Source organism: Bradysia coprophila, unplaced genomic scaffold (assembly GCF_014529535.1).
Source record: "Bradysia coprophila strain Holo2 unplaced genomic scaffold, BU_Bcop_v1 contig_601, whole genome shotgun sequence".
Lineage (NCBI taxonomy): Eukaryota > Metazoa > Arthropoda > Insecta > Diptera > Sciaridae > Bradysia > Bradysia coprophila.
In genome coordinates this window covers 14117-25043 of record NW_023503841.1, presented here as the reverse complement: position 1 = coordinate 25043, position 10927 = coordinate 14117, and the positions used below count along the sequence as shown (strand labels likewise).

General features: G+C 37.8%; 1 protein-coding gene across 1 annotated transcript; it reads left to right on the top strand.

Moving 5' to 3' along the window:
- Positions 1 to 3633: 3633 nt before the first annotated feature.
- LOC119083392 (protein FAM151B) lies at positions 3634 to 9571 on the top strand. Its single transcript, XM_037193108.1, has 6 exons — positions 3634 to 3840; positions 3921 to 4025; positions 8524 to 8774; positions 8838 to 9047; positions 9112 to 9336; positions 9410 to 9571. Exons 1-6 carry the CDS (start codon positions 3801 to 3803, stop codon positions 9533 to 9535), a joined length of 957 nt encoding a protein of 318 aa, XP_037049003.1. The 5' UTR covers positions 3634 to 3800; the 3' UTR covers positions 9536 to 9571.
- Positions 9572 to 10927: the final 1356 nt, after the last annotated feature.

The window sequence follows — 10927 nt, the reverse complement described above, 5'->3', positions numbered from 1 at the left end:
TCCCTTGAAATTGCAAAATTGAATGTCACTGTTGAATAAACGCGTGCTGTACTGTATCCAAAATATTCTGCTCTTACGAATAGGCTATTTGTTCGTACTGTGAAGCTATTCAAATTAAGGGACTGTACACTAAGTTGTTCATTTAATATGCCGAAGTATTAGTATTGGCACTTCCAATATGCTGAAGATAGCGTCAATTTTCTACGAAAAAACATAGAACACGATTTGTCATCCCCTTTTTCTCTAATTTTTCCAAATATTTTTGCGTAGAAATGGGAAGTTGGTACACATGTGGCGAGATAGAAGGAACGTTCGAATCACAGCTAGCACCAATGGGAGAGAATGCGAGAGAATTTCATACAATTTAATCTTTGCTGCTTGGGAAGTTCTATACAAAAAATTTATATAATATATAAAATAATATATATACAGTATAAAATATAAGTCGATGGGTAATATGTCAAAATTTGTATGTAGAAAGTGGAAAAACCAGTTGGTAAAGTTGAGGTAAAGTTTTGGAAACTATTTTTATAAGGAAGCGTAGGCTAGACAAAAACTGGTGTCGTCCGTAATAGCAAAGTATATTAATTCGGGCGCGATTAATAATTCATTTTAATATATAAAAAAAGACGTGCAGAGGATAAGGATTCTCAAAATTGTGATTTTTCAGCATGCACTCTGTTCGAAACTACCTAAAATATGGTTGTTTGAAAAACTCCTCTGGAACCGGTACTGAGTACCGGTTCCACGATTTCAGTACCGAGAACCGGTTCCAAAGAACCGGCCCGGTACTGCATTCCCTAAAGTGGGGAAGAAGCAGAATCAATCAGACTTAGATTCGTCATAGCTGGTGCTGAGACTCTTAGATATTTCATAATTTGCCACAACAGAAACATTAAAAAAACGTTTTTAGACCCGTACGAAGTACTGGGGTCTTATAGGTTTACGCATACGTTTGTAACACGTCGAATTGGACTCCCTGAGTAAGGGGAAACCTATTGTGGTTGTACATAGATGCCAAATCAGCGAAAAAAAACATAGCTAACGCCGACCCGTACGAAACACCTATTCGTGTCAAAAGCCTTTAAAATCACTTACATTATCCACTCTTTGCCTTGTTATACAAATAAATTGCCGGAGGCAATATAGACAGCCCCGTACGAAGACAAATTTCATAAATTCCTATTTAAACAGCTATGTACCGCTATATTTAACTATATTTCACTATAAATAAACATTTCACAGAAAAATATGATATTATATAGCTCTATATGTCTGTATATAGCTCAATATAGCTGTATATAGGTATATATAGATGTCCATATATGGAATCCCTGAAACCCCACACACATAACAAATTATTTCCATGTTAACAGAAACTCTCTAAGTACCATTTTTCCCAAGATATATCACTTTTAATAAAATCCAATATGGCCGCCGGCAGCCATTTTGTTAGGAGACCGGAAATAGTACAGATGCTTTACATTCGTTAATACCTTTCAAAAAAAAAAAATCATGAAATTCGGTCAAAATTTACTCGAGATATTGTCAAAATACACCACGTTCACTGTACTTCCGAGTAGCCAGATAAGAGCTCACTTCAAGAGACCTAGCTCACGCTCCGGAGAACATAATTTCATTAACTTTTTTTTCCCTGATTGGTACAGTCAATACCTATCTAATAAAGCTAAAACAGACGAAATATGTTCAAATGTAGCCGACCTACAAGCAAAAACTGCTTGCCGCCCTGTGCCTGTTTCACACCAAGGGGTCTAACTCACGAGTCGGTCATCCGATTTCCATAAACTTTTTTTTAGTCGATCGGTATTGTAAATACCTTTTATTTGACGTATCACTTACAAGTTTAACGTTTAAATGTCCGGAGATATCTTCGAAAAACCGTAAAGCACTTATTGGGCCACAGCTCGGGAGGGGTCGATCCAAAATCACTCATCTTCGAACTTAGCCTGTCTTTTGACATTACCAAACGAGAAAAAAAAGAATTTTCAAAATCGGATGCGTTTTACTCAAGTTATCGTGCAGACGGACAGACGGACAGACGGACAGACAGACGGACAGACGGACAGACGGACAGACAGACGGACAGACGGACAGACGGACAGACAGACGGACAGACAGACGGACAGACAGACGGACAGACGGACAGACAGACAGACGGACAGACGGACAGACGGACAGACGGACAGACAGACGGACAGACGGACAGACAGACGGACATTTTTTTTTCGCGGATTTGGCATCTCTAGACAACCACAATAGGTTTCCCCTTACTCAGGGAGTCCAATTCGACGTGTTACAAACGTATGCGTAAACCTATAAGACCCCAGTACTTCGTACGGGTCTAAAAATGTCCGTCTGTCCGTCTGTCTGCACGATAACTTGAGTAAAACACATCCGATTTCTAAAATTCTTTTTTTCTTTTTTTATCAAAAGAGAGGCTAAGTTCGAAGATGAGTGATTTTGGGTCGACCCCTCCCGAGCTGGGGCCTAATAAGTGCTTTACGGTTTTTCGACGATTTCTCCCGACATTCAAACGTTGCACTTGTATGTGATACGTCAAATGAAAGGTATTTAGAATACCGATCGACAAAAAAAAAGTTTATGGAAATCGGATGACCGACTCGTGAGTTAGACCCCTTGGTGTGAACCAGGCACAGGGCGGCAAGCAGGTTTTGCTTGTAGGTCGGCCAAATTTGAACATATTTCGTCTGTTTTCACTTTATTAGATAGGTATTGACCGTACCAATCAGGGAAAAAAATTTATGAAAGTTGACTTCGTACGGGGCTGTCTATATTGCCTCCGGCAATTTATTTGTGTATGATAACAAGAAAAAGACTGGGTAATGTAAGTAAAAATTACCTAACATCTAACATAGCTTTTCAGTAGAGAATGAAGTAAAAGAAATGAAGAGTTTCACAGTAAAGGCTTTTGATACGAATAGGTGTTTCGTACGGGTCGGCGTTAGCTATGTTTGTCATTGAAGATCGGCGCATTTCCTCAAGCAACAACTTATGCACCAAATCACATAATTACCTTTACTCTACAACAAACACTTTTCTGTTCACTATTTTCATACTTTAAGTATGGTTTCCACTCAACGAAAAGTACTCCGTGAGAGAGCCGTTAGATGCAAGCTGTCAAATAAACAAAGCAACAATCGAAGAAAAATTGGTAATTGGAAATCAAGCCTTACTCCAACATTAATGCATTCAAAATTCAAAAATTACACAAAAGAATACACAGTATTTTCACATGCGCATTCGTCGCAAAGGGATTTGCGAACAAAACTACTCTGGAAAAACGATTCGTCAATAACATTCGCTGACGTGAGTTGCCATAATGAAGAAGAAAAGTTCGGAACAAATCTCTAATTTTTCAGATTTTGTATAGATTTTCCAATGAATTAGTTTTCTTTTCATTTATTTCACCAACACTTTTCCCGAATTTCTCTCATAAATGAAAACCGTGCGACATTTTCAGTTATTTACATGGAACGCAGACTGAGTTCTCACTGCAATCTAATCGAAATAATTGCGCCTTTCGCATTCTCATTGCATAGCGCCATCTCGACGCAAAAACGATGACATTCAAAATCAGCTGATGTCCACTGGGAGTAGGAGTCTGCTTTGCATCATACTTGCTTGTCAACGACAATGGATATTTTTCTCGATAAAAAGTTGAGTGTTTCGTCTGCCTAAATGTATTGTTATGAGATAAGTAGCGTATTAATCATCGACTTTGAAGGGAGTACTCAGTGTCGTTGCATCTATCGAAGGAAATGTTCAATTTAATAGTTTTTCATGTGGTGATTCTTTTGGGTAAGACAGTGAGACAGTGTTGTTGTTTCATAACTTTTACAGGGAATTTTTTTTTTTTCATTTTCTTTCTGTTGTCACAGGCTTAATTGGTCCACCTACCGCAACAGCAATGAATAATAATTTGACGGCCATCACGTGGGCTCACGCTGTAAACAATCAATCACTTTTGAATAGTGTTCTTAGCAGTGAGTATGCCAACAATTCGTGGACACGTCCAATGAATTGCTGTATTTTTCGTTAACAACAGCTTTGTGTAGTATTGATGAAACCTGAAAAACCTGCAGACCATACTGTGTCTGTTAATTTTCGATAAATATTTTGTTGTTACAACATGTCCCAACCGAATTAGACAATCAATTTTTTGGCACGTTACGAGACGACCCTGAAATGGGTTACAGTATTGAGACCAGGCCGATGAGTCACCGTAAGCAAAGTTTCTGCGATGGCATGTGTTCCTTTTGTAGAAATTCGGATAGAGTTTTGGACTTTAGTACTTTAGTCAGTCATCACACCTGTTTATACAGAATGGTTCACAGATCATTGTCAATGTGTTATTCATCGTACAATAGCGTTGGAGCGAAAGGCCATTGCCAAATCGCTTTTAAATGATGTTAATGATCGGATCGGTGTAGATTGTAACATTTTGTTACAAAAAATTTAATTTTCTATTGGGAAGCTGTAAGAATTTCGGTCCACTCTAGCCGTCCCTTACTCCTTCGCATAAATTAATAAAATCTGTTGAATAACGGAAGTTGAAGTTTCAAAATTTTAAATTCTGGTTCTTGCTTTGGGACTGTTGGAACCGTATCATTCCTTAACTTCTACCTTTTATTCGTGTCCGGTAGGAGTGTGCGCTAGTTTAAAAATCAGAAAGTTAGATTCCCTAGATTACAAAAATCGATTTTTTTAAAAATTCATTTACAGCCTGCACAAAGTCGAAGAAAAGAAATTTTCGACCTTTGGTACGCCCACATATTTTGAGCTCTACCGAAAAATAGTTTTGAGAAGTTTGTTAGTCGAATCATTGTTTACTGCTAATTAAACTCCATTAAACCTGAAAATATAAAATTTGGAATGTTTGATGAGTAGCTAAAGTTCACCAAGAAAAATTGTTCGATTATGTTGCTCGAATGGACTGAAATTGTTGGGAATGACGTAGGCTGCAAAAAAAAGTTTTGGAAATTGTCTTTGAAATGTTTGGGGCGTGAGTGTCCATTTGGCCTAAAATTGAGGCAAAATGACTAAATGAAGAAAATTGAATTCTCGACCTATGCGGCCCAGAAAAACAATATTTTTGTTTGAAATCATTGAATTTAATGACTGCAGTTACATTACGACCAAAAACTTACAGTCTGTGAGTTTCTACACGTTTTCAAAAAATTTGACATTCGGCCGAATAACCACTCACACCACAAATAGTTCAGTGATGAATTGCAAGTGTTTTATTTTTTGGATTGTCTACGTCATTCCCAACAACCTAAGGTAATTTAATAAATAATCGAACAATTTTCCTTATCCATTTAAGAAATGTTTAAGTTCAGACAATTTGCCATGGTCAGCAAACTTTAACGACTCGCCGAAAACACATTTTCCTTGAAGCAAAACAACTAAAGATATAAAATTTTCGACAACAATTTTCCAAATGTCATGTTTTCGGGCTAATAAGAGATTATGGAAAGGAAATCGGTAATTCATTACCGGTAATACCGAATTACCGAAAACCGGTTTTATAAGTTTGATTACCGGTTATTTACCGAAATCTTTTGAAGCTTCGAAAACACTCTTTCGAACTATAATTTACTTATTAGGCTTGATTTCCACTCACAAAAAACTACTCCGTTTAGCTAAACCACGCCTTATTTCTATTGTTTAAACTGTGAATGGAGAAAAACGGAGTGCTTTTTTCGTAAGTGGAAATCAAGACTAACGTATGGTTTCCACTCAACAAAAAGTATCCCGTGTGAGAGCCGTGAGAGAACGAGCTGTCAAGTAAACAAAGCAAAAAATGGAAAAAAAATCAATTTTGTCTCTCACATGGAGTACTATTTCAGTAAGTGGAAATCAAGAATTAAGGCCTCACAGTCATCTGTGTTGTCTCAGTGTACGTGACAGTTGCCATTTATAACAATATGCTCTATTGTATGCAATGCCAACTATAACATGTACACGGAGGCAAATCGGAATGAAAACGGATGACTGTGAATTCAGACTTATTCTCATTAAAAATTAAAATGTTTTCAACAAACTATGACTCAAGTGTGATAGAACGACTGACAAAATCTATGCTGAGAAATTCCATTTGAAATTTCGGCCAATTTATAGTGGGCACATTTTTTGGTCTAAGAAATCTTGAGTACAACTAGTGTTTATCTACGTGGAAGAACTCTAGCTCAAAGAAGCGTTAAAGCCGACCGATCAATGAATTGATGAACCAATCGTACCAATCGTGAACCACTTTTATATTTTATTCACATCGTACACGAATTAAACCTAAAGCTTGTGCAGAATCAGCAACATCTCCAGCTGGTCGACAAAGACAAAGTCCTTTCTATCGAAAGTGTTCAGCTTAGCTAGCATGCTTAGCTTTACTCGAATATCCAATCGCCCAAAACCACTAACAGTTGAGGTGTGACGCAAGTCCTGTTATCCACTTACAAAAGAACTGATATCGGTGTAGGTGACGCTTACAGGTTCGACACGCAAAAAGGTATGCGTCACAAATGGCAGCTGATGAGGAAAGTACGCGAAAGTTTTATCAACAAAAATTTACCAGAAAAATTTTAGGAAGAAAATTATAATAAAAAAGTTTGCGTCAAAAAGTGGCAGATGATTCGGCTTTCTTCCGTTTGAATTCCATTTTTAGGAATTTATTTCACAATTTTTAAAATTTTCCTTCCTTCCTAAAATTTTTCTGGTAAATTTTTGTTGATAAAACTTTCGCGTACTTTCCTCATCAGCTGCCATTTGTGACGCATACCTTTTTGCGTGTCGAACCTGTAAGCGTCACCTACACCGATATCAGTTCTTTTGTAAGTGGATAACAGGACTTGCGTCACACCTCCACTGTAAGTGGTTTTGGGCGATATCAGCTCATTTGTAAGTTGTGCTTTTTTAGAATTTGGTCGCAGATAATAGACAATCATATTGTGCAGTTTGAACGAAAATATCATAGATCCCAAATACGCGACTTTTTAGGAAAACCATGAAACACGTATCGACTAGAATCTAAAACTCTATAACTTTGTCTTTTACTCGAGGTTTCTATCTGCCGTATTTTCCGAGTTATGGCTGACATAGCTCGCACTTAAAACGCTCATAGCTCCCAAATAGACGACTTTTTAGGAAAACCATGAAACACGTATCGACTAGAATCTAAAACTCTATAACTTTGTCTTTTACACGAGGTTTCTATCTGCCGTATTTTCCGAGTTATGGATGACATAGCTCGCACTTAAAACGCTCATAGATCCCAAATACGCGACTTTTTAGGAAAACCATGAAACACGTATCGACTAGAATCTAAAACTCTATAACTTTGTCTTTTACACGAGGTTTCTATCTGCAGTATTTTCCGAGTTATGGCTGACATAGCTCGCACTTAAAACGCTCATAGCTTCCAAATAGACGACTTTTTTGGAAAACCATGAAACACGTATCGACTAGAATCTAAAACTCTATAAATTTGTCTTTTAAACGAACTTTCTATCTGCCATATTTTCTGAGTTATAGGCCCCATAGCTCAATACCTTAAAACGCTCATAGCTTCGAAATTATAAGCTTTTATAAAAATTCCTTCAAATTAGTTTCTTAGAATTACGTCCTTAACATACCCTGAAAATTTCAGCCAAATCCACCGGTAAATTAAAAAGTTTCGCCGTAACAAAGTAACAAAGTAACAAAGGTTGGTAAAATTCATCAATTTCAAAATGCATGAAAATCCATTTCTTCATACAAATTTCTACAAATTTCCAAGTTTTGAAATTTAATATCTTGGCTAAATCTTAACCTTATGAGGCGTGTGATAGCTCGTTGAACTCGTATGGACGCACAGATTATGAATAAAATACTTTGGGGGTAGTAGGAGCAAAGGGAGAAAAGTCAAAAAGTTCGTGTATATGTTCCTCAGTCCTGCGGAAAAAAAATTTTGTCAAATTTTACAGTGTGAACGGACTTGCGTCACGGCCCTTCACTAACGTAGGGCCATGATACAGCGTTGAAGTTCATTCGTTGTTAGCTAGTTCATTCGAAATGGTTTTCTTTTGCCAACGTTTTCGACTATGGTTGTTTATGAAACCCGAGTTACCTTTCGTATAATAATTTCGTGTCTGATTTTCCTCCTACGCACTGCACTTAACGGCGAGTGCACGAATATTCGCTTGTTATGTAAAATATCGTTGGACAATTACCGGTGAACTGATAATACTCCTTCGGGTATTACCGATAACCACACCAAAATTTTACTTCTTCGCACACTCCTACTGTCCAGTCCATTGCTTCACATATCTGACGTGTCGTATTGTTCGTTTCATTTGATTCAAATAAATCATCAATACCGAGCATGACTCTCCATTCCCTTCCAATTTCATTCAGTCAATGAACTACCAAACTGCATAGAGACTAACAGACAGCATTGGCCTGCGTATCGAACACTTGCCTAAAAAAATGATTTTTTTTTTGCCTTAGGTGACATTCAATTCATCGAAGCAGACATTGTGCTAGGAACATTAATAAATGATACGACTCATACACAACAGCCAATCATGGCCCATCCGCCAGCCAACACATCTGACATATCACTCGATCAATTTCTCACCCAAATACTCGATTTCAATAAGGCAAAAGATGTGGACAGCAAAAAAGGGGTGAAATTAGACTTCAAATCGATTGACGTATTCGAAGGATCATTGGCTCTACTGCGCAGCCTCTGGGAAAGTGTAAGTGCAGAAAATTTCACGGTAAAAGTTCGGTTAACTTCAAATCGTTTCTAAAATCAAAAGATGAACTATCCGGTGTGGATCAATGCCGACATTCTTCCCGGTCCAGTGAGTAGTACAGGAACACCGGTCGATGCCGATCGATTTTTGACGGGATGCAAATCACTGACGTCTTCCGTTTTGAGCATTGGATGGACAACGCGATGGGGGAATGATTTCACTGAGGGTACATACAATGACACGCAAATCGATGGCATGATAGACGCAATTAAGGTAACCATTTTGCGCTGTTTGACGAAATGAACCGAAAAATTAAAAAAAAAAATCAAATAAAAAGGAGAACCAAATCATCGGCTCCAATCATTCCATTACATTTCCGGTACGGGCTGGAATAGCTGCACAAAGCCAACAGAATTTGCATCGACTAGTTGATGCGGTCAACGAGAAAAATGACGTAACGCTGACGATATGGTCGTCTGCTGGTGACTCTGTCAACGTCGATTCGCTGAGAAAATTGATATTCTCGTTCGGTGTGGACAAAGTTTATGTGGACGTACCGGAGGTAAATTAATCTCGAATTCATCGAACGTTCGTTGCGCGTTACTCACTTTCTCTGTTTTCTCGGATATTTTTAGGAGTTACTGAAACAATTGGATCTGGGGAATGCACCTGCCCGAGCTTCGTCACTAATTCATTTCGGAATGATTACGGTCGTCATGTTGTTAACCAGTTTTATGTTTAGCAATTGTCAGTTCTCGTAGATTTTTGACGAATACATTTGATAAATTTGAAGCGACCAATTGTTGAACTCATTTTTCGCAGCTGGAATATCAATCGACTCTGAATTGATGACTGATGAGCTTCAAAACCGCACTACATGACCGAGAGACGATTCTCTAATTTTGTATGGAGCAGACAGGTTTACTTCTCTTCTAATTGCCCATTGAGGATTCCCGAATGTAGTGACATGACTCTCGTGACCTTTCCACGCCTTAACCGAACAATTTTCGGTTGATTTTTTCTCGCCAAAAAATCCGTATTATACACCGAAGGCGAAACTCGACATCTGAAGCGCTTTGCAGAGCATATAAATCGTCAAAATATCGTCAAACACCAAGTTCTTACCCATTCTAAGTTTAAAAGTTCGCGCTACTCGACTATTGTTAATAGCTAACAAAGCACGCCCCTCTGTAACGAAATATCTGTTGAATGGCTATTGTCTAAACAATCTTCATTAATTTGTTCTCGTTGGTGCCGGGTGGCAAGATCAGTTTTATTTTCTGCTTAAGTGCGTTTTTTATTGAACTACAAAAATGTCGTCGTCGTTGTCGTCGTCAGTTAGTGTGACTCATGTGACTGATGGTTACGTGGGGTATAAACATTTAAATCATCATGAGCTACTTCCATGTCCAACATGCGTTTCACAATTGAACAGTGGGAATGTAAAACCGCATTTCTGCGGTGGTTCGTTTGGATGTGCACCCGAATTCGAAGCGCAAAATCCGGCATTGGACTCAGCAAAAGATCCAGCCGGAATGGACGATAAGTTGAAGCAAAATGACGAGAAAAGTGTCGTGCAATCGAAGCAAAATTATGAGAAAAGTGCCGAGCAAACGAAGGAAAATGACGAGAAAAATGTCATGAACAATCGTGAACCAAAAGATGGAACATCACGAGAGTGTTAGCCGTTGCGCGAGTGCGAAAAATAAATCCGAAATTGAAAAAATTGTTCGGAAAAGAAATTTAAATCGCTCGAATGCGAAGAATTTTTATATAAAAGATTGTGTGCTACCACAAAAACGTTTTTGAACTTATTTTAAGTTGAGTAATCGAATTAAGTGGACTTTTAAAGTGAAACACAAATGATTGTTTTTGCATATCGAATCTTTCCAAGACCATCAAACACATTTTCCATCGTCTAATTTCCGTTACAAATAAGGTCATTGATACCTGACCCTACGAATCATTGATGGCCATTATTGTTTTTCGATTAAACTAAAGCATCAGACGAAGTCGTAATTAATATAGCACACGATAAAGAGCGACATTTGCCATAGAAATTTGTATATTGCAAGTGCAATTACATGATTTGTATGAAAAGTTGCTATCGGAAAATTAGTTTATTTTGGCCTTTGAAAATTATCAATTCAATC

What these genes read in the sequence shown, in the direction of transcription:
- LOC119083392 (XM_037193108.1), top strand. Translation starts at nt 3,801, where the DNA reads ATGTTCAATTTAATAGTTTTTCATGTGGTGATTCTTTTGG. An exon ending in TCATGTGGTGATTCTTTTGG is followed by an intron (nt 3,841 to 3,920) that starts GTAAGACAGTGA and finishes CTGTTGTCACAG; the next exon opens with GCTTAATTGGTCCACCTACC. An exon ending in TTTATGTGGACGTACCGGAG is followed by an intron (nt 9,337 to 9,409) that starts GTAAATTAATCT and finishes GGATATTTTTAG; the next exon opens with GAGTTACTGAAACAATTGGA.